The 26,465-nt window shown below is 37.7% G+C and overlaps 4 protein-coding genes across 16 annotated transcripts in view; 2 read left to right on the forward strand and 2 right to left on the reverse strand.

The window, feature by feature from the left end:
• Wcy (WW domain-containing adapter protein with coiled-coil wacky) overlaps positions 1 to 8,568 on the forward strand; it is a 49,099-nt gene extending 40,531 nt beyond the window's left edge. Inside the window, exons 1-13 of one of the 11 annotated variants that reach the window (XM_071784030.1) lie at positions 27 to 549; positions 939 to 972; positions 2,667 to 2,770; positions 2,862 to 3,102; positions 3,382 to 3,467; positions 4,049 to 4,129; positions 4,512 to 4,710; positions 5,250 to 5,618; positions 5,932 to 6,158; positions 6,780 to 6,921; positions 7,492 to 7,718; positions 7,797 to 7,924; positions 8,013 to 8,568. In XM_071784030.1, the coding sequence (XP_071640131.1) occupies positions 2,762 to 2,770; positions 2,862 to 3,102; positions 3,382 to 3,467; positions 4,049 to 4,129; positions 4,512 to 4,710; positions 5,250 to 5,618; positions 5,932 to 6,158; positions 6,780 to 6,921; positions 7,492 to 7,718; positions 7,797 to 7,924; positions 8,013 to 8,091 (1,788 nt within the window). In that variant the 5' untranslated portion in view covers positions 27 to 549; positions 939 to 972; positions 2,667 to 2,761 and the 3' untranslated portion in view covers positions 8,092 to 8,568. Of the gene's footprint in view, positions 1 to 26; positions 550 to 722; positions 973 to 1,030; positions 1,329 to 1,683; positions 1,829 to 1,859; positions 2,174 to 2,666; positions 2,771 to 2,861; positions 3,103 to 3,352; positions 3,468 to 4,048; positions 4,130 to 4,511; positions 4,711 to 5,249; positions 5,619 to 5,931; positions 6,159 to 6,779; positions 6,922 to 7,491; positions 7,719 to 7,796; positions 7,925 to 8,012 lie in introns of those variants that run through there. The other 10 variants (XM_071784027.1, XM_071784031.1, XM_071784026.1 and 7 more) reach the window with 10 other exon arrangements.
• Positions 8,569 to 8,684: 116 nt separating this feature from the next.
• Positions 8,685 to 20,471, reverse strand: LOC139816493 (uncharacterized). 2 transcript variants are annotated; one of them, XM_071784014.1, is made up of 8 exons: positions 20,196 to 20,471; positions 18,844 to 19,131; positions 18,471 to 18,777; positions 18,089 to 18,309; positions 17,592 to 17,983; positions 14,292 to 17,511; positions 14,044 to 14,165; positions 8,685 to 13,958 (listed from the first exon to the last, which is right to left on the reverse strand). In XM_071784014.1, the coding sequence occupies exons 1-8, from the start codon at positions 20,268 to 20,270 to the stop codon at positions 13,889 to 13,891; spliced, it is 4,695 nt and encodes a 1,564-aa protein (XP_071640115.1). In that variant the 5' UTR covers positions 20,271 to 20,471; the 3' UTR covers positions 8,685 to 13,888. The 2 variants fall into 2 exon arrangements, with proteins under 2 accessions (XP_071640115.1, XP_071640117.1); XM_071784016.1 differs by lacking the exon at positions 20,196 to 20,471 and adding an exon at positions 19,959 to 20,095.
• A 469-nt stretch (positions 20,472 to 20,940) lies between these two features.
• Positions 20,941 to 25,234, forward strand: Th1 (negative elongation factor complex member TH1). The gene is made up of 7 exons (XM_071783268.1): positions 20,941 to 21,097; positions 21,892 to 22,867; positions 23,237 to 23,489; positions 23,573 to 23,783; positions 23,865 to 24,005; positions 24,087 to 24,216; positions 24,294 to 25,234. Exons 2-7 carry the CDS (start codon positions 21,892 to 21,894, stop codon positions 24,326 to 24,328), a joined length of 1,746 nt encoding a protein of 581 aa, XP_071639369.1. The 5' UTR covers positions 20,941 to 21,097; the 3' UTR covers positions 24,329 to 25,234.
• Positions 24,374 to 25,921, reverse strand: LOC139815984 (protein stunted). 2 transcript variants are annotated; one of them, XM_071783269.1, is made up of 4 exons: positions 25,761 to 25,921; positions 25,389 to 25,519; positions 25,146 to 25,171; positions 24,374 to 24,494 (listed from the first exon to the last, which is right to left on the reverse strand). In XM_071783269.1, the coding sequence occupies exons 1-3, from the start codon at positions 25,787 to 25,789 to the stop codon at positions 25,158 to 25,160; spliced, it is 174 nt and encodes a 57-aa protein (XP_071639370.1). In that variant the 5' UTR covers positions 25,790 to 25,921; the 3' UTR covers positions 24,374 to 24,494; positions 25,146 to 25,157. The 2 variants fall into 2 exon arrangements, with proteins under 2 accessions (XP_071639370.1, XP_071639371.1); XM_071783270.1 differs by lacking the exon at positions 25,146 to 25,171.
• Positions 25,922 to 26,465: the final 544 nt, after the last annotated feature.

Raw genomic sequence — 26,465 nt, forward strand, 5'->3', positions numbered from 1 at the left:
GAATCCCGCGGGGGGACGCGCGTTTCCCATCGAGATTACGGACCGACGGGAATCCGTCGCGTATATGTCGCTACACGTAGAACTCTCGGGCACGTCGTATCTCGACGCCTGTGTAGCGTTCGTAAAACGAATTGGCGTTCGCCGAGAGCGATTGACGATTTGGTACAGTGCCGCGACACATATACCTATGTACCGTGTACCTACGTACATATAAATATATATGTACACATTTATGGAACTAAACAGCATCCGCCGCGCACCTTCGTGCCCCATCGCCCCCATCACGTCCCTGGACGTGACCGGAGCTCCCCCACCATCGGGCCGCGCGCACGCCGTCGCACGAGCGCTTCGTACGAGTCGCCCGGCAGCGGCCGAGCACGTATGTGACATGGCGTCCGGGTAGAAAGAAAGTTAACTGCTAAATAAGCGTTAATGTTGTTTTTATGACACTGAACCGACCGAAAAGGGAACATCCGAGGCCGCGAATTTCCCACAGACACTGGCATTGATGGTAATGCATGCGAGGAAACCGCAAAGGATCAGCGATGGGTAGGGCTCTACCGTCAAATACCCGATACTGACACACGGCCAATCTCTCTCTGTCTCTCCGTCTCCCTCTTTCCTTCTCGCTAACCGTCTCTCTCGCTCACTCTCTCTTTCTCTCTCTCTCTCTCTCTCTCTCCGCAACCAGCTCTCGCCTCTCACCTCTCGTCACCCGACATCCGTCCATTCGTCCGTACGACCCGCTCGACCGTACACACGCATCGCAAGCACTCACTGCCACAAAACCCGCCGCGCGACGTCCCGCGGCACGACCAGCTTTCCACGATGGGGATCCGCTCGGGCGCAGTTCCCCGTGGAAACGACCGCGACGGCGGCGGCGGCGGACACCGCGCGACGACCTCCCTCACTCACGGCCCGTTGTCTTATGATTCCAGGTACTTCGAAAAGCACCAGGCCCATCCCTATCAGGTAAATATCTGCCGCACCACCGAGACGATTGGTGGATCTAGGATACGGAGAGGGTAGGGGCAAGGGGGAGGGGTGTGTGTGCGTGTGATAGTTTCTCGCAGCCTCACGTCGTCTGGCTCTCGCCATCGCCATCGGCATCGCCTTCGTCTTCGTCTTCGCCTTTACTTCGAGCAGCATTATTTTCGCCCGCGGTTCCGCGTCGTTGCCCGCGCGACACGTCCGAGGACAGGGGGAAGGAGGACGGAGATACAGACAGAGAGAGAGAGAGAGAAAGAGAGATGAGATCGCTCCGGTTCTTGCGCGGAGGACACGGGACCCCGCGGTGACAGCACTCATCCGCGCGGACAAGCTCCAAAGTTCGTATTCGGTTTCTCGGCTGGGCGCCGTCGCTTTTTTTTTTTTGCCCCACTCGACAGAACCTCTCGCGGTCGCGAATCGCCCCGGGAATCGATAATGCGCGTTCGACGGCATCCGGACGATCGCGTTCGCGTCGTTGGGTTTCCGCGAGATCGCTCGCTCCCCCACGGGCCCGTCTTTGTCGTCATTATCGCGTTCCTTCGCGCTCCGATTTTTTTTTTCCTCCCAGTCGGCGCGCGGGCATAAGGTGGACTCGAATCTCGTCCAGGTCGAGAGGCGCGCCAACGTCGTCGTCGGACGATCGCGATTGGCTCAATCGTCGGTAATTCGCTGTAATTATTACGCTGGAAGACTTGGCCCGCCGCGTTTGTAAAGGTGCCTTTGACGAGCCTCGATCGGGCGAAAAGAATCCCCAGCTTTGACAAGTGACATTTCGTTCATTGATGATACTTTGCACGTTCCGTCCGTTAGACGCGTCGTCGCGATGCGAATAATCGAGGTACTTTGCAGAGATCAATCTATGTTTGTAACCGTAATTAGCTTGAGTTGTCCTTAAGAGAGTTGTCCCCGTGTCTCTCATTGATTGACTGTGACGTTTGTTCTCTCTTGAAGCCATCGTTTACTCCGGGGGCGGTATTAACGATTAAATGTACACGTTCCGTGCTCAAATCGCGGTCCACACGAGATGAGCGGAACGGCAATTAATCGTGGTACCGCCCGATTTTCGCGTCGCGATACGAAATTGCTTCCTGCTGGGGTCTTGTAAACATAACCTCACTTTTCAGAAAATCAATAATTTATTCTAGCAGGTAGTACTCGAGAATATTTGGGATCCTACCCCTCGGTAAGGACCTCATTCCCGTTTCCTCTTCGTGTTTCTGCGCCTTTTGCGTCACCTCGTTCTGTATTTCGTCGAAAATAACTGTAAATGTGATGAGTAGCTTGATAGGTTTTTTTTTTTTTGTACTTGGGAAAATTTGGGATATACCATAACATGTCTGTCTTTGCGGTACAATATTGAGAAATGTTATTCGTGTTATAAAGTATTTACTGGAATGAAGAATGTTCAGATGAGCGACAAGAATTTGTCTTAAGTTTAAAAATAGATATATGCACATAATTGGCACGAGAAATTGTTACGGTAAGAACGATTAGTGTTTCTGAAAGATCACTGACGATTCTATAGAGAAATCTGAGATTTTTACAGAATTATACAGTCATTTTTACCGTAACATTGTTTCAATATTCGATATTTTACAGCTCCTTTGAATTCCCTTCTATGTCATTAGAGACAATTCAAGTCAATATATACAGCTCTCACACGTGCATTTTTGCAGACGGCCACTAGATCAAGACAGTCTGTTATTCTCAAGCGGGTTATCGAGCCTATAATATTTAATAACATTTTTAATAACGATCTTATATATTCAGAATGAGAAAAGTAAGCAATCTTGATGTATCTGATTTATTTATATCAATCTCTCGTGGTCACGCACACACGCACAAACACATCGCTAACGATCTGATTGTAGAACGCAAAGTACAGCAGTTCTAAGGGTGGCTATTCCTCCTCGACCACGTCGTCGGACAATCGCTACGAGGGACGTATGCGCGACTCTCCAAATGGTAACTCTTACAGTCCAGCTGGCAGCTTGGGAATGGGCATGGGGACGGACCGGGACAGCCCTCGGAATTACACATCCAAGCCTCTTTACAAGAAGGAGAGAGAAAATAGAGACTATAAACTATCCTCCTCTAGGGACAAGTATTCCGGTAAATAATTCTTGTTTGTCGTCTTCCCCATTCCGCATAGAGAGAGCAAACTTTTATATTTTGACAATTGCCCGATAGGAGAAGCATATATCTGTGAACATTATTGAGCCTAATCTATAAATTGTTACGTATAACGTATGGGTAATGCCTGTGAGAGAAGTAATACGATTCTGTCCTTTTATTTATCTAGATTCTCATCTCCTTCTCCTTTCTTCAGTATAAAAACAGAATTGTCTCTTAACATTTTCAGCTGTAACATGCTTGCTTGCATATGTGTAGATTGTGCACGATCCCTAAAAGACAAGAGAAGCCGTGAGAGCAGGGATTCAGAACACAGGACCAACCACGATAGGAGTAGTGGGGAGGTGAGTATCTTTTCAACATAAATATCTAATTTAATGATTGTTGAATATAATGAAAAGAATATGATTATGTCAATTATATGTGTTATGATCTTTCAGAGAGTTCTAAATGTTCATTATCATATATATAACGAATCTTTATTTATCAAATATAAATTTGTCCCTTATTACATATATACGATATGCATGAAATCATAAATGTTATTATTATTATTTATTGTATTGTTTTAAGTTGTATCAAAGTAAAATGTATTGAACTAGAATGAGCAGAGTAACTTATAAATTTTCCATTTAGGGAAGATTTCAAATATTTTTAATATAAATTGCAAGTATTATATAAAATAGATATTTATTTCTTTTAAGCATGTGCAGTCATGATAAGTTTGGTTTTATTAAAAACAAATTCCAACGTGCAAGTGAACTGTCAGATAATTTTTTTTTATAGTTACAGTCCGACAAATTTACAAATTTACTGAAAAAGGCATTTAATATGCATTGCATGTCTTTTTTTAGATTGCATATACTTTTTTGGATGTGTACAATAATAATAATAATGATAATAACATTTGTTCACATCTCTATAGATCTTACATCCCTTAAAATTATCATCAAATTCATCAAGAGAATCTTCATCGCAGAGAAAACCATCACACAATTCTTGTCAGGTCAGTGTATTATAATTACATTCACTGGAATCAGCAGTCATTTATATTGGCTATAAATTCAAAATTCTAAGTAAAACATAAAATAATATCATTCAATCATTATACATTCATTCATTCAAGTAACAAAATTAGCACATTTAATTAACATTTAACATTTATGAACTTTAATTGATCAGAACATTATATATTAACATTATATATATCCTGAAAGTTTCTGTACATTTGTAATTTTAAATAACTACATGTGTATGTAACTGAATATTTTAATAGCCTCAAGAAAATGGGCGAATATAACTTCAACTTTTCGACCAAGTCTTGGAATTAATGAAAATATTCCCCATCTATTCAATCGTTTCCGGAAATTTTAGAACAGTCTGTTTAGGATAAACGTGGTGATGAGCGAGGAGGTGCAACGGAACGGACAGCCAGATTTGGCGATTGGTCAGAACACATGAGTTCGTCAGGAAAGAAGTATTACTACAACTGCAAGACGGAAGTTTCTCAATGGGAAAAACCACGGGAGTGGATCAGTCGGACAGATAATCGTCAACGCCAATCTAGTGACTATTCCTCTAGGTCAAGTACGTCTAATAATAAATTTTCATGATTATTAAAATACGATGTAAGATATTAGACTCGCGTAAAGATACATGGGACGGTCTCGCGCTGCGCGTGTACTTAGCGCGAGACATTACCGTATCTCTTGATATAATGAATGAAAAAAGGATGATGAAATAAAACAAATTCTTGTCAAAGTAAAAAAAATATGAATTAACAAATTTGGCTTTTCTGATTTGTATATTTATAGTTTAGTTTAGATATTTATAGTTATTTACAGACATTTACGTTACAGAAAAGTCTCTATGAACAACTGACGAATGAAATGCATTTGTTTATATATATAATCTTTTCTATCTTGAAACTTGACATATCCTGTAGCTTATCTTATTCTGTTTATTAACTAAAATAGCAAGAAAATGCATATTGCGTTTGTGTACTATTATATTAAATTACATATTACTTATATAATTAATAATATCTTTTGATATTGGAAAAAAACAACTTTTTTTCTTATGTGAAATATATAAGACTTTACCAAATCTGAAATTTTTCTGGGCAGGTCATGATAAACATTCCAACTCGCGATCAAATAGCAGTAGCAGTATGCGAGATGGTAAATCGTCGCGACAGTCTGACAAACGAGAATATTGGAGCTTATGTAGCGCGAGCGGTGGTGGCAGTAGCAGAGATGATGTTTCCGCAAGGGAGAGGGAACGAGAAAAGGAACGGGAAAGAGAACGAGAACGAGAACGTGAACGAGAACGAGAACGAGAAAGAGAATCTAGAGAATGTAGAGAAGAAGTTAGCGTAGAACGCCAAACTCAAGATATGGATATTTCGCCAGGCGATTCTACACCCACTTCGGAACCTTTGACATCGTCCTGCGCTCACGATCCACTGCCACAAGGCCCTGTTCTCCTGGCCGCTGGTACGTTTTCCCTTTGTTCGTCATACGCAAGATGAAGCATATACAGAAACGTAACATATTTCTTTTAAAGTATTAATTTTAGAAGAGAAAAGTTTCAAATAGAAATTATTAAATTTAAATTTTTTAAATGACATTTAATGAGTTACGATAATTTTGTCATAAAACATTATTTTTGAAAAATTGTAATAATCGTTTTTGTTGATTTTACAATGAAATTTGTAGAACTTGATTTAACTTGCTTTTAATGTTAATTTATAACATTTTTACATGCATCGACCTTTGTAAATTTCTGATATCTTTGTGTCCTCATTAGCGTTACCTCGGTTAACATCACATCCATCGTCAACGACACCGCAGGCAACCGGAAAACTTAGTTCCCCTACGCAACAACAGGGAAGCAGTAACGCTCCGGGACCACCGGTGTCATTGGCCAATCTCCCAAGACTACTGTCACAAATTACGGGCAACAAAGAACAACCTGACATCACACCACAGAAGGCATTACAGACAATTCAAACAGCTATCTTGCTATCCCGACAAGTAAGAAAATATTTGAATCACTTGAACATTATCGTATTATCGAGATGAATGTCATTTCATATTTTTTATTATTTCATATTTCATATTTATGATTAGCAATTTGTGCAAGACACGATAGGAAAAAGTATTTTACTTTCTTCTATTTTTCTTAATATTCTTGTAAAAAGATATCTCTAATAATCACTGGATGTCTTTCTAAATTATCAGCTCATGACAAACATGAGATTTATTTTCTTTTAACAAAAATTTTGGGACAAGCTATTATTTTTCAGAAGTTTTTAATCTTTCTAAAATGCTTAAATATAAATATATATAATTAAATAAGTTATTTCTGTTAAAATAAAATTCAATTAAAATTATGCAAAATGTAGGATTTTATTATCAATTTGCTAAGTTAAATTATTATTTGACCATATTCTTTGAGTAATCGTGAAAATTCCATATTCCATTATTAATACTTAGCCATTAACACAATGATGATTTTTTTGCTATTTTGTTAATATATGTAATCGAAAGCATATTTGGTGATTTTTAGACGATGATTAGTTAGCTGTTTTCTCTTTTTGTGTTAAAACATTGCGAATAGTGCTCATAGTGTTATATGCTTGTCTTTTATTGCAGCAGTCTGTTAGTGGGGATCGAACTAATACTGGAAGTGATGTGATGGTTCCACTAAAAGTTGATACAAGTGGCAATATTACCAGCGAGGGTCCACCTACTCCGACACATTCAGAAACCCAGGATTGTATCGACGCGCGAAAGTGTAAGTCTTCCATTTGTTATTATATAAAGCTTGAGAATGCTTATTTTACAAATAAATAACTGTTTGCTCTTATGTTTAATGTATTCTTTTATAACATATAAATCATTTTCCATCACATAGTTAATTTAGTTCAAATAAATGCTTACATTTTATGTCAGCTATAAACTATAACTGTTATAGATTCTTACTACAAAATTTATTTGTGATACATTTAGTTTCCATTGATTTATAATACTAAAAAACAAGCTGAATTTAAAAAACAGCTGCTTGGTAAAATAAAATTTAAGTAAAGTAGTTTACTTAAGCTAAGTGGTAAAGTAATCTTTATTTTTATCAATTTACGAGCAGATTGTAAAAGTATTAAAATTATAAAAATATATCTTAGCGCATAACTAAAATATACTATAATATAACAAACTAATCTGTTAATGAAAAAATTATCTAACTCCTGAAACACAATATGTCAAAATAAATTATCTCAGATTATTGAATATCTTTTAATATTGTTTGCATTATTTTTGAAGATTTCTTTTTATTATTTTATTATATGTATTGTCCTCATTTCAATAGTGACGAGTCCTGGGGGAACGAATTCCGGAGTACAAGGTCTAAGCTCCTTGCAAAGTCTCAGTACATTAGGCTCCCTTGGAAATTTGAGTAATACAGGAGGTTTACAGGCATTGTCAAGAGTACAGCCTCCTTTAACACCTTCTTTAACACCATCTCTCGCTAATCATTACCGGGAAGACTTGACGCAGCATGTGCGTGCTTTTCCTGCTGATATTCTCGAAAAACAGGTGAGAATTCTGTATTTTTTAGATAATAGTCCCTACTGTTATTAGATGATTTCTTAAATTTTTGATATTTATGTGCAGGCACAGAAACTTAGTGAAGAAGCACATACAATGGGCAGTTTGCAGTGTACGAGAGTGTCCGCAGAATTGAAGACGGCACGATCGATAGTGAGGCTGACAGAAATCCAGGCAACGTTACAGGAACAAAGGTAAGTATCACATGTTATAGCACATTTAATGCCATAAAACAATTATTCTTAAATTTTTATTATCTCGTTTGTTTGCTTGCTATTTTAGGATATTATTCCTCCGTCAACAAATTCAAACACTGGAGGAGTTAAAATCCCAAAATTCCTTCATGTCTGACGATTCTTAGTGTAAGAATCTTTATAAAATAATTATGATTACAATCTATAATTAATTCAAGCAAAATAAAACATGATTATTAATATTCTCATTAATATTGAATAATTAAGATTGTACCTAAATTATAATATCGTAATAGAAGTGATATATAGCGAATGAACATGGGCTGCTCAGAGAGGATCGGCTGTTCCATTTATCAGCCAATGAGTCTTAATAACTAATTAATGAATTTATTAGTGAATCCACCTCTCTGAGAAGCACAGCAGGCCTATCCAAGTCGCAAACACAACACTAAATGATTAGAAAAAAAAACGAATCAATTTTATCAGTTCAATGCAAGCTACTGAATTGTATATCTGAATTGTCCACATCGTCTTGTATTTACCTATGTTATACGTGTAAATGTTTCATATCCCAAGATTAAGCGGCATTTTAACTAGTTGAAACATTTTTGTTGTAAATCTCGGAATAAAATTCGTGCCACAAGTTTTTAATACAGTTCTTTATCAGCCATAGTCTCACTTACCTAATCTCCTGAATTTTTCGTTAACAGAGGGAGAGAATCGCTTTTAGAGAACTTATATTAAATACATTTACATCAAATATGAGACGGGGAATTATATATTTTATATTCAGATTTGTGTTCGATCTCCAATCATTTTTATTACAGGATTTTTTTTGACATTTGTATAATGTATCATCGCTGAGCAAGTATTGATATATTATTATACATGCTCCCCTATTTACATCGTGTAATTAAAAAGTATAGCAATGACGAAATCTTTAGAATAACAAATGGCCACCATTTAATTTCTAATGTGTAAATAGCAGAATCAGAGTGAGTATTATTTACGAACGATATAATTTTATGCATGGCAAACTTTTTGAGTTAATAAGAACATTATTGTATCGAAACTATGGATCTAAAATAAAAATACGCATTTTTTATATTATAATTACAGATAACTCGTTTTACTTTATTCGTAATCCCCTATACTATGTCAAATGAAGAACACAAATAAGATTTTGTTACGTTGTACCCATAATCCTAGGCGTTTAATAAACGTAGTACTGTGTATGAAATAGTCGATAGGATCGCGAATTGTAATCGTTATTTAAAGAACTACATTGTTAAGGAATTCTTTAATGAGGTATTTTGAACCGTTTTTCACTGTATAACTTATTTATTTGAATGAAAATTCTGCTAGTTAATGGAAAAAGGGGTATATATTAAACGAATGTACTGAAAAAAATATCTAAAAAGAATTGTTTACATATCGTACTGTTGAAAATCATCTCATCTTTTGAAATCATTGTCATAACAGTTTTGTAGAGCGACATATATGTATGTATATTGTATATATATATAACATATGTATACAATTTAGGATGTCAGAAACCACGAATGTGATACAATAATTCACCGTAGGTATCTCTTATTTTGTATATTTCTTTGAGGAACTGTCAAGGAGCGATTCTACTACTTACAAGATTAAAACAAAATGAAAGAACATATTCGTAACATATTATACTTTATCTAAATATCAGGAATTGCGATTGAATTTATGTTCTAATGTTAGATTATTTTTTGACCCAAAGAATTTTGATATGGATCTGCACACTTCATGATTTTTCCCTACATATATACGCATTAGGAAAGTTACTTTTAACGTATTTATATATGCGTGTGCACATGCTATAATAAAATTCTTTAGTTCAAACCGGTGGTCACTAAATGCCCTCCTATACCTCTTTTTTCTAAAAATAAAATAAAACTATATAACCCAAATTATTCAACATCGTATTTTACTTGGTATTTTTTAATATATCCTATATATATATTATCGTATAATTATATGATTATTTATGTATAATCATATAATTATATACGCCGAATGCATAATTATATAATCGTTATGGCTAAACAGAGGAGATTAGTATTAAGAATAGTACTCGTAATAATGTTCATGTATCCTATACGGTGTTTCTCAACACAAGCTCCAAGTAGCTCTTAAATATTACAAATGCTATTCATTAAGGCAATGTCACCTTTATTCATTACAGATAAAGAATCGAACCTTAACTCTGCGGAGAGTCGATACTGCTCTTTGCGCTTCTGCTCCACAAAAAATTTCGCATATGTTACATATATTTTTATTGTTATTATTGCGAGTATTATTGACGTCGCTTATGCCTATATATTCTGCATCAAATTAAAATGCATTTAATAAATTTAATGTATCATCTTAAAGGAAGAAATTCTGGCTGATACAAGTTTAAAGATATAATACATTTTCGATAAAATTATATATATATATATATATATTTAAAAAAAAACCATTTTTAATAACCATAAGCGTATTTCGTCGACTTTGCTTGTGCGAATAAAGATGGCTTTTCTTACACCTTGCATATTTTACGTATTTTAATAAGTATCTTTCGAATTGTTCTATGATTCATCGGTTGAGAAACACCAATGCGTTTTTCGTATTAACTAATGTTACATCATGTCATGAGAATGTAACGGCATCCCCATAGCACCTGAAGCATACAGTGAACATTCTCCCATGTATTATTTTATTTAATTACAGTCAGTCATTGGATTTATTTCATAACAAACTCCCTCATTTCTGAACTTTATTAGATAATTGCTTAATGCATTCTTGATAGATATTCAGAAAAATTCAGTACAATGCATAAATTTCCAATGGACTAAGATTATAATAAGGCCTCAGAATATTTGACATATTGTAACACCCCATGGCTCATAGGCATATTACATAAAAAAGACATCATTGGCGTCCCTATTGATGCACATAAAAAAAAAGAAGTAATAATGTTGTATAAAGGAACATCAATTCTAATGCGTTTTACAAGTCTGCAAATAATACTGTCCATAATTACGTACGATATTAAAATATTGTTATCAAATGTTACGAAAAGGATATCGAAAAGAAAATTTCTATCAGATATGGGATGTTACATATCTATTGTGTTGAACATTTTTAATGCAGTACTCTTCAGATATTTATGCAAACATATTACAATGGAGAGTATATAAAGTGCTACAAAACAATTCCAATATGCTTTATAGTTGTTTAATACATCTACGTTATACGTTCATTATGTATTTGTAAGGCCATATACGAAATTTAATACAAAGATATTGCCTCTTTAGACAATATACTCGATATATTGATTAATTTGGAAATTTGTCTATTCATAGACAAATGGACGACACAGCCTCAACAGAGAATGTTCACAGTGTAAGACAGCAGCACAGACATATCTCAGCGCAACCTCCCTTTACCATTTAATTATATTATCTTCGTTTTGCAATCGTTTAAAGCAGAGTTTTCTCAATTATGTTCAAAAGATCCTTTGTAGGTATTATTAGGTATGGGAGTTTGCTCTTAAAAACTAAAATAATCTCACCCCTATGTGAATTTTTAAGTTATTAACTATTTATCGGTACACGCTCAATTAACTTTACACATACCTGCATCACAGAGTTTCCTTGAAATCACCCATACACTGTCATTACGTATTTAATCAACATTGTTTACACATTAAATGAGAAATGTACCTACAAAGGGTATTTTGAAACAATAAAAATACAAGTCTACATAGAAACTATATCATATGAATTTTTGTCTCTTAACAATGTACAGAACTTAATGTTTACATGTAAATATTACATAACAACGGATAAACAACAATGTTCAACAGAATGTTTTGTACCTAGGTGTCTACTATGGCATAAGATAGGTCATGTGCCGAGTTATTCTTGGCTACTGTCAAGTCTAAGCCAACATTATACACAACTAGCCTGTTTTTAAATAAGATGTGCATGATTTCAATGATTTATTAATCATTATTACACGCCATCTAACTACTTTCCGCTGTAGGGGCTTCTAAAAAGAATGGTTTATGTTTACAATCTCTATTTAAGTAATTTCAAAATTGTGTAAATTTGTCATCCTAAGAATTGCACTTATAAAAATTATTCTAATACGTTGTATTATCATAAAAAAATATCAAAAAATTTCTTATTTAAAAAAGTTGATAGATTAACGCGCGTTTCTTATTATTTATAATAATCGGAATGAGATTTTTGAAACTTTTTATTTTAATTTTATTTTAACAATATCTAAAGTGAATGATATAAGTAAACAGATTCTCATTATTTAAATTCAATAAAATCGAATTTTTATTTACGTTTCACTATATATGAGCACATATTAATCATAGATAAAAATAGCACATAATTCGAAAAAAAAACCAGAAACTTGTAAGAAACAAGAATTAGATCCAAAATGTTAGATAGAAACTCTTTAGAAGCCCCATAATAACTTATCTCCATTCAACATATCTTTCTTTCAAATTTATTTCACTCACTCTATGGTAAAACACACAACATTACAATATAATCCTATCAAAATGGCATTCAGTATTTTCTTATAGGATTATTTCATTCAATATATAAAAAAAATATATAATTTCGACTACTCAATGGAAACGTTCAGTAATCGTCAGTTTGTACTATCCGAATGCCATTTTTGTGTATATTACACTTTTCCTGGACTACTTCTACAAAGATTGTGTAGGGTTGCCCATGAAATTCTAATTGAAATATAATTAATATCTATATATGTATATGTATAAACATATATATATGTATATATGTTTATGTACGTGTATATAGTGGGATTTTATTGATATAGTCAGTTCACACACAATGCTCGTAATGTCACGATATTCTGCAAGCGTCTTTAAACTGGCATCATCATAAATCACTAAGTACTAATTTAGTTGCACATAGAATCGTGTAAAATTTTGAAAAAATGATTAACATGAACTACAGAAAATGTGAAAATTTAACATATAACATGAACATAAAAATTACTCATAATTTTTAATAAAACAGCTTAACATTTGATATTTTGTATTTTAAACGAAAAAAAATGCTCGAAAAAACATTAAATTCGAAGAATTAAATGTAATATGTTATGGGATAATGAAAGTATTATAAAACAGTATTATGTAAAATTAAATTGGTTTAACCAATTTAAAAAAAAAATTTTTTTTTCTAATTTCTTTTTTACTTGAAAATTTTTTTCATCAAAATTCATCAAATGCATCAAAAATATTTAAATTAGTATTTAGCTGACCTGTACATAATGCTTAGTTAAAAAATTACGATGCCTGCGCACGTAGTGCTTCTAAACTAAACCCAATAAGTTTCGTATAAAGACTCTTCTACAAAGCGTGCTACGAGATGTGACTGACTTATACTTACCTGAACGGGTGGCAATACTCCCACTAATATTTATCTTCAATTGCACACATTAAGTGCTTATTAATTTTCTTTATCGAGGTACTTTTCGATTTCGGCAAATATGTACGCTATCTCGAGTACGTCATGTCGATACATATACATCATATCCAATTTTTTTTTGGTAAGGTCTCAGTAATGCAACGCCATCACGATTTACTGGCTTCATGCCAACTCCAAAGATATTATTTTCGTTATAACTTGTATAATTTAAATAATTTATAATTTACATTTCCTGCAGAGAGAGAAAGAGAGAGAACACAAGTGGTTGTACGCAAGCATATTCGGTCAGCTTCAGGTTACTATATTACAAAGATGCTTGGTATATACCACCACATTGCAATTGATTGATGTATGACAGAATTTCATTTTACATCATTTTATATAACGTTTAACGTAGACACACTCAGATACACAGATAGATGTAGGGACGCACCTGAGTGTATGCGTGAACCGTGTTGTCATATGCTCTCTAACGCACGCATCTTCGAAATGCTTTTTTGATTTTCCGTGGTGCTGGGGCCGCCGATTGAGGTGGAGCACTATAAAGCAAGATATATTATTTAGTACGTATTCCGTAAAGTATAAAGGCGTAAACGCGAGAAAATTTGAGCCATGAATACTTACGTAAATATTGGTGGTGCACTTCCTTTGGTGAAGTTGTACAAAGGCCGACTATTAGGATCGAAAGCGGGAGCAGAAGCAGGAGAATTAAAATTAAATGCTCCGGGTGTCGCAGATGTAGATGGCTGCAACATTACAATACAATTTATTTGGGGAAGGAAAAAAAAAACGTAACAAAATCTGTGGCAATAAATAATTATATCTGCATTTTCAATGTATTAAATATATATCAATAATTTGTATATATTCACCATTCCTCCAAAGTTGAAACTTCCTGATGTCGCAGCAACCGGAGCTGTGGATCCAAAGTTGAATCCTGTACTGGACGAAGGTGTAGACGAAAACGATGACGTTACTTGAGTCTGCGGATTTGTCTGTGGGGCACCGAATATCGGAGTTGCCACTGCACCTTGACCGAACGCCGCCGGTGTTTCTTGTTTAGGTGGATTGAACGTGAAATTGGCAGTGTTCGTTGGAGCAGAGTTAGCTCCAAATGTACCGCCACCGAATGTATTGTTACTGCATACATTCGACGGCGTACTCGAACTGCTACCAAACGTGAAGAGCGGCTTCGCAGACGACGCGGACGGTGGTGGATTAACATTCGTAGAGAAGTTAAATCCGCTGCTTGCCGATTGTTGCGACGAAGCCGAACCAAACGTGAACAAAGACGAGTTCGGCGCATTAGTCTCGACCGGCTTCGTGGTTGAGAATATAGTAGGTGTTGTCGTAACACCTCCGAAAGCGGGTGTGGTAGTGTTTCCAAAAGCCGAGGCATTAGATGATCCGAAGGGCGACGAAGTAGTCTTGTTGGACAGTGTGTCGAACGTTGGTAGAGGAGTTGCCGTGGGCGGTGGTGAATTGAATACGGGCAACTTCGTTTCCGACGTACCGAAAATCGCTGGTTTACTCTCGGTATTACCGCCGAACGTTGGAATTTTGTTCTCGAGCATGGCAAATCCTGGCAAAACTGGCAGCTTGCTGCCCGTTGCGGCGAACGACGACGGTTTGTCCGTGCCGAATGCTATCGTCGTCTTCGACTCGTTGAATAGCGGTGTGGCACTCGAGACGATCGGGAAGAGCGGAGCGACCGGTGTATTATTCACGGCTTTGGTTGACGGAGTAGTCTCGGTTGTCTTGCTTCCTCCGCTCGTGGATAATACGCACGCGGCAGACGACATCGGAACCTGACCGAAAGACGGTATTGTAGCTAACTGAGATGACGTCTTTGTGTCGGAAAATGTGAAAGTAGGTTGAGCAAAAGTTGGAAGACAAGTAGTCGTTGCATTCGTGGAAGTTGTAGTGGCAGCGCTTATACCGCTTGGTACCCCGAATGAAAACGTCGACTCCGGTTTTGCGTTTAATATACTCTTCGTAGTATTTTTTTGGGTCAGTAACGACGATAACATTGGATTAGTGCTGACTGGTGCTGCATCAGTTGTTGCTGCTGCTGGCTTGGAACTTTCTGTCACATTGGTTACAAAGGAAGTCTTTTGCGTTTCCTTATTTGAAGCAGGCTGAGTAAATTCTGGTTTCTGTACACCAAAGGTGAAAGGAGAAGCGGTCGATGGAGCGCTGGACATAATGCTTGTATTCTGTTTTTCACTTGCTGCTGTTGAACCATCACTTTTCGGCGTACCGAAAAGTGTTTCTTGTTTGGTTTCCTGATTCTGACTGGTAGATTCGGGTTTTTCAGGACTTTTTACATTGAATAGAAATCCTGTACTACTAGAAGACGTTGTGACACTATTGGTTTTAGATGCTTCACTTACAGCTTTGTTCTGTTCCTTTGGAATACCAAACGTAAATTGTGTCATGCCACTATTCTGTTGTGGATTACCAAATTTGAATCCATTTAGAGGAGATGCATCGGGTTTAGATTGATCGTCGACCTTATTCAGACCAAACTTAAATCCACCCGGTTGGGTAGATGATACGCCAAATTTAAATTGCAAGGTAGAGTTAGTGTTCGATGAAGATTCGTTTGATTTTACAGTACCAGGCTTTGAAGCTTGACAAGCCACACATTCCGTATGCTTAGCGTCATTTTGTACCAAGCAAGAATCGCAAGTCCACGCACCCTCTGGTTTTTTAAATTTGTCTCCGAACCCATTACTCGATGTCTGTTCCGCTTTGCTCGGCCCACCAGTGGAATTAGGTTTAGAAGTGCTGCAGCAAGGGCAGGTGGTAACGGAATTGTTATTTCTAACAAAACATCCTGGACATTCCCAGGAATCTTTGCTTGGTTTAAATTTGCTCATTATTTCAGAATTATTAGACGTTTTCTGCGTTGCCGTGACTTCTGTACTAGTATTTAACTTTTGCGCAGACGACTCCGTAACATTATCCGTCTTCTTCGATTTTGTTTTTACAGAGGTCATAGGTTTAGATGTATTGCAACAAACACACGTAATAACGTTCGCGGAGTTTCTGAGTAAGCAACCGGAGCATTGCCACGATCCTTCGGCAGGTTTAAACTTCTCCATTAAATCAGAATTTTGAGATTTAACAGTTTTTTGAATCGTCGAACTACTTCCCGGTTTTGGTGTAGCGCACGCTACACATGTGGCATCACTCTGCTTGTTTCTTACACAGCAAGCTGCACATTCCCATTGATTCGTAGATAGTTTAAATTGAGAACCGAAGCAATCCTGTGCGACTGGCTTTGGTTCCACGACTGTCGTATCTGTTGTTGACGTTGAGGGCAACGAAGTTTTCTCATTAGGATTGGACCGAGAAGTCTTACACGCAGTGCACTGTTTATCCGTACTGTTGTTCCTGATCATACATTCACTACACTCCCAAGACGACTCTGTACCATACGTGTTTGCAACATCAGAATCCGAGCCGACGGATGTACTAGCAGTTTTGTCAGTGTGTGTCGTTTCAGAAGCCAATCCCGGGCTTAACTGTCCGATTAAATTAGATACGATTTTGTTGGATTTTTGGAACAATGCATCCATAACACTTCCAGATTTCAGTTCCTTCGACACCGCAGATCCGACGGAATCATTCTTGCCGTTCTTTACCTTCGCTTTTAATCTGGGTGCTGTAGATGAGCCAGCCCAAATAAAATTGGGAAATGAATTCGGTATAGATGTGATCGCGTAATCAACAGTAAATTCGTTCTCTGTAGTTGAACGTGAATTCGGATCAGTCGTATTATTCGCGCCGTCTTCAGCGATGATCGGATTACTAAAAGTGAAATTGTCGACAGACTGCAAACTCTTCTCAGCTTCTGTCACCTTAATAGGGCTAGCAAATGTAAAAGTATTTTCCTTATTTGCCACAGTTTTGCCTGCGGAATATGAAGGAGGAAGTGGTAGGGTAAAATTGAAATTGGGTAATGTTGTAATTGGCAGAGGTATGTTCGGCAAATTTACAGGCGCTACCGTTTCTTGTTGTTCTAGATTTACTTTAGATTTGCCCTTTAACTTGCCGCGATACTTTTCACTATCGGCATCCTCCGCTCTAAAAAAAAAAAGATAAATATTAATTTATTTTCGAAATAAATTTGGGCAAACTTACAAAACTACAATTGGTAAACGTACCTCAACTGGTACTCCTGTCGAGAAGGCGGTGGATCGCTACGAGCGGAAACGATTTTTCTAGCCATAAGAGTTGTATCTTGTAATTTTTGTCTTCGTCTTAACTTCAATATATCGGGGACGGTTGGTACTGTTAATTCACGCGTCAAATGGCGCAAACCAATTCTAGCGGTTGGACTTGCCACCTCTTCTCGCGCTCTCTTCCTGTTCATTACCGTAGACATAGCGTTATTCGTGTTTTTCAACGGAATTTTCTTCGCGTCGGTTATAGGTGACGAGAAATGTTCTAATGCTTCCAATATCTTTTTGGCGGTCTGACTCATCCCCGATGAATCAACTTCCATATCAGAAGGTTGAACTTCAACATTTGTCCTCCTTGGTACTTTAAGTTGTATCTAAAATAAATATATAGACCAGTGTAATTCAGATCAACAAATTGATCTTTGTTTCAGGTAATTTAAAACACGAAGGATCAGATCGTCCCTCGATTAGTTGCGTACCTCGTTTGAATTGTTAAAAATATTACGACTTCGTTTATAAAGACTTGCTGCATTTGCACCTCCAAAAGTAATATTACCACTATAAAAAGGAGAGGATAGCGAAGATGCACGATCTGCAGTGTTTGTTATAATTGATGCGTTAAAACTCGGTCTACGACTGCTTAAAGTATCGCGAGAATTACTGTCTAGAAACAAGGACCTTGGAGATTGTAAATGATTAGCTGAAACAAAAAGATAACACTTGTACAATATATGGATTGGCACATTATTCTTTAAAAATAGATTTTCAACCAAAGAGCTTCAGCAATTTAAGCATATTTAATTAATCAATTTAATATCACACATTTGTAATTAACTTTTAACGCAATATGTTTATACTTACTAAATGTCAATTTATCATCAACATGTCTCTTTCTACTGGTAAACGTCGAATTATACAACAAGTTTGATGGGCCTTCGTGCCTATTTATCTGTGGAATAAGCGAACTGCATCCACTGGTACTTTCACTGGACTCCGAATTATCATCCATCCCATTTGCTATTCCATTATTAGTCGACGAAGCTAACGAATTTAAGTCAGACCTGTGAGACGTTACAGTCCTAATGTCTGCTGATACTGCAGGAGTCGAAGATATTAAACGGCCTATTCCGCTTGGTCCAGCTGTTGCAGGTTCCAGAAAATCTTCCGTCTGCAAGCAAGTCCCAATAAGTTTATCCATTTCCAAGCGTTTCGTCGCTAAAATTCGTCTAGTTACCATTTCACTATGAACGGGATACTGCTCTTTAGAGGGCTTAACCGTATTCAATGCGGTTTTAACTCTCGTTTTTATAGAAAACGTGCCAGGTGGATGAGTCACATCCATACGAATGCGCGCTCGCTTAATTGGAGGCTGCTGCACATCATCCTCGAGTTCCGTTTCCTCACTATTCCCTCTACCTTCTAACGTACCTTCATTATCTTGAGAGGTATTGAACCACTTACTGATCCACGATGATTGTGGTATAAAATCTGTCACCTTGGTTGCTACTTTTCTCACAAATGACTGTAAAGAATATAAATACACAACTATATAATATACAGCGTATTAATGTCATATATATGTTACACTTAATATATTATATATATTATAGCAAATCTAAATAATCAATATTGTAACATTAGACGCATATTGTGCAGAGAGCGATAATACATTCTAAGAATAATCCATGCACGATTACGTTTCTATTAGTGCTGGGTTCAAGTACGTTACGAGCAATGTCAAAATATAAGGGAACGCATTTGAACCCTGATTTAAAACATAATACCAGTGCTTTTAAATAAAATCAAATAGTAATAGAACACTTGCAAATTTAGCACGAAAAATAACGTAACGCTGTAAGTTTCACCGAGCTTGTTCATTTGGTTAGGTTGCAAGTGAAAGTATACTTTTCGAGCTACCATTTAAATTACGTAACATGACGCAATATAGAAAACAATGAGTTTTTTATTTCGATTTCAATGATGTCAGGATTTCGTCCGCGCGAGAACCGTGTCTGGATGCGTTCGGGGAACGGTTGCAACGTAACCGCGCGGATTCGCGCGAAGACCTACGCGGAGCGCGCGATGCTCCGCGAGGCAAGGGGGACGCGAGGAGTAAGAGGAGGAGGAAAAGGAGGAGAGAAAGAAGAAAGAGAGAGAGGAAGAGACGCAGAGGAACGCACTTCGCGTTCCTCAAAGCCGGAGGCCTACGCGAGGTACGTCGGGCGGACGCGCGTCTCTCGCGGCGACGGACGTGCGGAGTCGCGCCGAGGACAGAGGACACTCGTCCAGCGACGGCCCGCGAGGCACACGGGGGGAAAGGAGATTGAGGTTATCGTCGGGCTCACTCACATAACCGTGACACCGTGGGTATCGCGTGGGGGGGCCTCGTCGTAGGGAAAGGGCGGGCATGCGGGACACCATGCGGCGAGGAGTCGGCGCTCGACGTCGGTCCGATCGCCGTGCCACCCTGGTGACCACGAAGGGGCGCGCGAAGGGCGCGCGGCCCGCCGCCGTCGTCGTTGTCGTGGGCTCGGTCACGGCGCACACGCCGCCGCGACGGTCGCCCGTCGTGGCGAGGCTACTCACGTTGTTCGCGTCGTAGGGCTTCGCGTTGCGCGACGACGGCCGCCTGCCGGCCGGATCGCCGCCTTCCTTGGGCATGATTAGCCGTCCTGAACTCCCAGAGGCACTACGCCGTTGCACGACGACCGTTACGAAACGCACGCGCGCGCCGCGAGCATCGCCTCCCTGGGAAAAATTCGGTCACCGCCGGAACCGCGCACCACCTTTCCTACCTCCTGCGGAACGAGAGCGAGCCACGAGAGGGAAATAGGGAATATGGCCGCGCTCGGATCACCGAAGACCGCCACCGGGGCGCCAGTAGGCGCTTCCTTCAAATCGCGCCCGACCGCGCGTGCTCCGACCACGTGACCGCGCGAGTCGCGAGTCGCGCGCGCTCTCTGCCGCTCTCGCTGACCTCGCTGTCGCCGTCGACGCGTGGTCGGCCAATCGGATGCGGGGAGACCGAAGCTGCGTGTATGACGCGACGACGCGGTACAGCCAATCACGCGTCCCGTCACGCGCGTATTTCCGGAAAAGTTTCGATAGTACTCCGAAGAAACTCGACTTTAGTTTCTAGCAAATCTTTACGCCTCAATTTTATTACGAAAAATTTTACAAATCGCGCTCAAGAGTTGAACAATGAATCGAAGTTGCCGCAATATTAAAAACCTTGAAGAAAAACAAAAGAAAAACCGAAGCACTCGCGTGAATTGATTCCGGAGAACGGAAGATTTTGACCGTGTGAATTACGCATTACTTCGCATCGTTCTGCGACAGCGCCGACAGCCGTCAACGGCGTCAACCAACACGGTCAACAGCCGTTGAAGCGTCGACGCAGTCAAGCGTCAAGCGCAATATAGTCAAGTTTAATCTGGTATGATTTGCGTCGTATAGTGTTCTGTCCAATTTTGCCTTATTTGAGAAAGGTTTGTAAATAATAATCTTCGATTTATCGATAGTACCTTGTGGATAAATATTTCCTTTACTTGAGAATCGTGATACGTTTGAAAGTAAAGAATTTCTATCAAGGTGCTCCTTGTTTCGTGAATTACAATCTTTCTTAACCTGTATTTGTATTGTTTTTTTATAATATTACCTTTAACCCGGAACGGGCGCCTGATTTTTTTTGTTGCATAAATGGTCACCTGGGGTGATTTTGACACCCCAATTAAAAATCGTTGTTAATTATGTATTGAATATTTTTTATGGTTCTGTAATTTATTTGTATTTGAGGACAATATGTATATAGATTTACTCAACATTTTTTGTAAAAAGTAAGGAAAAATAAAAAAAAATGTTTAAAAAAACGAAATAACACATTACTGTGACTTCATTTTTTTGATACTGCAGTGTATTTCACCCCAGCGTCCGTTCCTAGGTTAAATATGTGCGTTTTCCAACGAGTGACACAAGTTGACACAAACATTGCTCTATTTTGCTTTTTTGGAAATGAGTAACAAAGACAAAACTACACTTGTGTCACTTGTAGGAAAACGCACTTTATGTTACTCACATTAAAGATTACTTATACACTGATTATTTATAAGGAAGACTGATAAATGATTGTATTGTCATACATATAATTTTGAATTTTTTCTATTGGAAATAACGAAAGGTATCTTTGAACTTATTATGATTTGTAGCATATTTTAGGAAGCTGTATGCAATGTTCATATTGTATGTACACTGCTATTAATATAGATAATATAAATGTGTGCAGATGGAGGCCGATTACGATGATGATCGCAGTGGTTGGGGAGATGAGATGAATCGAAGCACCGACGATTGTAGCGGGGAAGACACATTCGATAATCCACAGGAGGTCCTGAACGAATGCCTGGATAAGTTCAAAACGCCCGATTACATAATGGAGCCTGGCATTTTCGCCCAACTTAAAAGATACTTTCAAGCTGGAGGAAATCCTGAACAAGTTATAGAATTGTTGTCCAAAAATTACACAGCTTGCGCACAGACGGCAAACCTACTTGCGGAATGGTTGATCATCGCCGGAGTAAATGTCACTGACGTACAGGCAATGGTGGAAAACAATTTGAAGGGCATGATCCTTAAAAATTTCGATCCCAAGAAGGCGGACAAGATCTTCACGGAAGAGGGTGAAACTCCCGCCTGGTTAACCGAAATGATACAGCATCCCACTTGGCGATCTCTCATTTATAGACTTGCGGAGGAGTACCCGGATTGCTTAATGTTAAACTTCACCATCAAGCTTATATCCGATGCTGGATTCCAAGGTGAGATTACAAGCATTTCGACAGCGGCTCAGCAAATCGAGGTCTTCTCGCGCGTGTTGAAGACCGCGATTGCTGGATTTCTTCAGAATACAGAAAACTGGCAGTCCAGCATACAGGAGTGCGCAAAAATGGTGTGTCATGGCCAACACACCTATGTGTACAGTCAAGTCCTGTTGCAAATTCTCGCACAAGAATCCCGCGGTGGTTTCATGATGAAAAGACTTTCCCAAGAGATCACCAAGTGCGCGCAACAAAATCGACACGACGTCACCCCAATAACAATGGCTCTGAATGGCGCTGCCAGTAGTCCTGCGGCATGTCAGGCACTAGCATCTATGCTATCAAGAAACACCTTAAATCCCGCTGACATCACAGTCTTATTTAGAAATTATTCCACAGCGGAGCCACCTCCTATCGAACTGTTACGCAATCCACAATTTTTGGGTAAGTTGATAAAGCTATTTACAATATTATTAAAATTTACAACAAGAAATCAAATTTTCTTCATTCCGCTATGGATTTCTGTCCTTACTAAGTCAAAATATCATGATTTATTCAGCTACTTTGATTTAATTTTTGTTTTATAATGAAATAATATTCTCTCAATCAACATTTTTTATATTATACATGGAGGACCAAGAATGTAATCCAAGTCTTTCCCTTAATAAACGTCTATTGCATTATTAAGCTATCCAGAATCTAATCAGAAGTTCACTGAGAAATCAAAAATCATTTAGTTGGATTAGTTATAATATATAAAATGGTTATATGTAATAAAAATTAGTTATAATACAATTTTGTATTTTCTTGCAGAATTACTGGTTGATGCACTTTTTAAGCCTGGTGTAAAGATAAATCCTGAACATAAATCAAAATATATATATTTACTAGCTTATGCGGCAAGTGTATGTGAGACAACCGTTAAGAAAAGCAATACTCGCAAAATTAATAAGGACGATTTGAAAACAACTATCCAGGCGATTGAGAAAGTGCATAATATATGTAACATAAATAAAGGATCGACTGAGCTAATAGCAGAGTTGCAAACTTTGTATCAATGCATGCGGTACAAGATTTTTTTCTAATATCTTGTCTATATCAAGCAAAAGAATTTTTTTCTTTTACTAATAATAAATTTATTTATTACAGATTTCCTGTCGTAGGCGTGGGTGTAATACGGTGGGTAGAGTGTACTGTGACTGAACCGTCATACTTTAAATTATGCACAGAGCATTGCCCTGTGCATCTCGCTTTACTGGATGAGGTTGTGGCTAACCATTATTTGTTGCATCCAAAAGTCTTAAGATTACTCGTGCAGTTGTTTGAAAGCAAACAAGACGAATTAGAGATACTTGTACAAGTAAGCATATTTTATATTGCGCCAATTAAAAGAACAAACAATTGTCAATATTTTATATGAATAATTTTTCTGCCCATGTAGTTAGAAATGAAGAAGATGTTAATCGACAGAATGGTGAACATGCTAAGCAGACACTGCGTGGTGCCTGTTGTATGCTACATCAAGCAATGTTGGCAACGTGGAGATACAGATATATCTTTAATCAGATATTTTGTTACCGAGGTAAATTATAATACTGTTCTTTCAATAGAGTACCGTATCGATTATATCGCTTTTACTATGATATGGATATTTACGTTTTAGGTCTTAGAATCAATAACCCCTCCATATACAGCCGAGTTTGTACAATTATTTTTGCCGATGGTAGAAAACGAAGAGATTACTGGAACTATGCGTGGAGAGAATGAGAATGATCTAGTTTCGGAATTCATTAGTAAGTATTGACATTCGAAAACAAATAACTTGCTAGAAGTACTTTTGCCATATAAAAAAAATCCATTATATTTTTAGTACATTGCAAGACTCACTGCCCTGTTGTAAGATGACGGTATAAAAATTAACCACCAATAGGTTAAATTGAAGAAAAACAATGACAGTGCGAAGAATGTTTTTATTTTATCTAGAGACAGAGATCCTCATACATACTTATGGCTATAAATGTATATTGGATGAATTCTGCATCCATCTGTGATATTGTCATCTAGGCATTTTCTGTAACAAAAATATTTGTATATATATTATCGACATCACACATAAATACTATAAATTTTAAAGAGGATGAGACTTGTTAATAAACACACATGAAGGTAAAAATGTTAATTGGCCTTAAAGAGGAATTTTAATCATTGTTACATTTATAACTTGATATTCGTAGCGTTAAGGATAAATATTACATTTAAGTATAAGAACAATTTCATGCTAAAAGTACCGCTTAGAATTATGAAATATATATATGTATATACACACACAATAATATGAGAGAACAATTGTTAAATCCTTTTATAACGCAGTAAAGATGTAATCACACTATAGATTGCAACTATTGCAAGCTCGATTGTGGTTGGAGTTAAGGTTGATTGTCAATCAAAGCATAGTTTTCCGATCAGATTGTGCATTACAATTTAGCTCCGAGTCTATTTTTCAACCATTTGGTTGCGACTGACTGCAGTCTGTAATGTGATTATACCTTAAAAGATAATGCAGGACTACTGACTGTATCACACACACAATGACTAAATTAAAAGGCAAATAAATGCTTTCTAAAATAAGTTGTCACACCTGCATTAAAAACTATTAATATTAAAGACACTCTATTAACACAAGAAATAATTCTCTAAAAACACATTCCTAACATCAACTTACTGATCATTACGATCACATCTTTTCAGCTGTAACAAAATACATTGTACGTGTAACGAAAGCATAATAAAAGAATAAATACTATAGAAAAAGTACTCTATGAACTCTACAAGTCTATCAAGAAAGAAATAATGATATAACTGATACGAAATAAATGACGACAGAGAAGTAAACTGCGACGATTACATTTCCTCATCATTTAACATAAATTTGAGACTGCGATAATAAATCTGGAGTCATACGTACTGACGGGTTTCCCATCTTTCCATTGAGTAAACTTCACATTGACTTCATCACGTTTCGCAGCCTCTGTCCTCAGATCAGTTTTTAAAGCTTGCCTGACTAACCTAGCTGCGATTTGAGAGTAATTGATGTAACTACAACAAAAAAAAAGGAAAAGAAGATTCGTATGCATATATTATCCAGCTTTTAAAGTATTCTGTTGTGCACAAATAACAAACAATGTTGAATTAAAATGAGATTTTATCGTTAATTAACTACATCACATGAGAATTCGGTTACATAACAATCCTAATGAAAAATGATTATATACTTGACACATGCATGAGAGAAGAAATGTAAAATATAAAAGGCAATGACGATAATTGATTCCCTTACTTCAATCCCGCCTGTCTCCACGCTGACATTTTTTCTGTTAATTATTTTAACAAAAGGCGAGAAGAGAGCCTTGACGGTCTGACGGGTGACACAAAATATAAGAGACAGAAAACCTTCAGGGGCCGTCTACATGTAGTAAGCTTGGAGCAGTAAAAAATTGACGAATTAAGGTGCCTTTTCATGCTGACGCTCGACGCTTATTTTCAGCGGCAAGAAGGTCGCATGACTACAATTGACGCCGGCGTCAATTGAAATTCATGAAAAGGAAAACAGCGTCAAAATTTCGGCGTCTTCGCGCTGCTTTGGCTTTGACGCTTGAAGTTGGAAAAATCCAACTTCTCTTTCTTGACGCTGGCATCATATGATGTCACATGACGATGCTCAACGCTGTTTTTCAGCGTCCCATGAATTGGCACCTTTAGGCTGGTTTCACATGGGGCGTAAGATGCGTATGCGTAACTTGCGTGAGCCAATCAAATCATCTCAGCTACTATACGCGTATGATACGATTAAATACTGAGACGATTTGATTGGCTCACGCAAGTTACGCATACGCATCTTACGCCCCATGTGAAACCAGCCTTAAGGTGCGAATTCATGGGACGCTCGTTTCAGCGTATCGCGAGATCACGTGATTTCGATCTGACGCTAGCGTCAAGCAAAGAAAGCTGGATTTTCTCAGCTTTAAACGTCAAAGCCAAAGCA

Source organism: Temnothorax longispinosus, chromosome 7 (genome assembly GCF_030848805.1).
Source record: "Temnothorax longispinosus isolate EJ_2023e chromosome 7, Tlon_JGU_v1, whole genome shotgun sequence".
In the NCBI taxonomy this organism is placed as follows: Eukaryota; Metazoa; Arthropoda; class Insecta; order Hymenoptera; family Formicidae; genus Temnothorax; species Temnothorax longispinosus.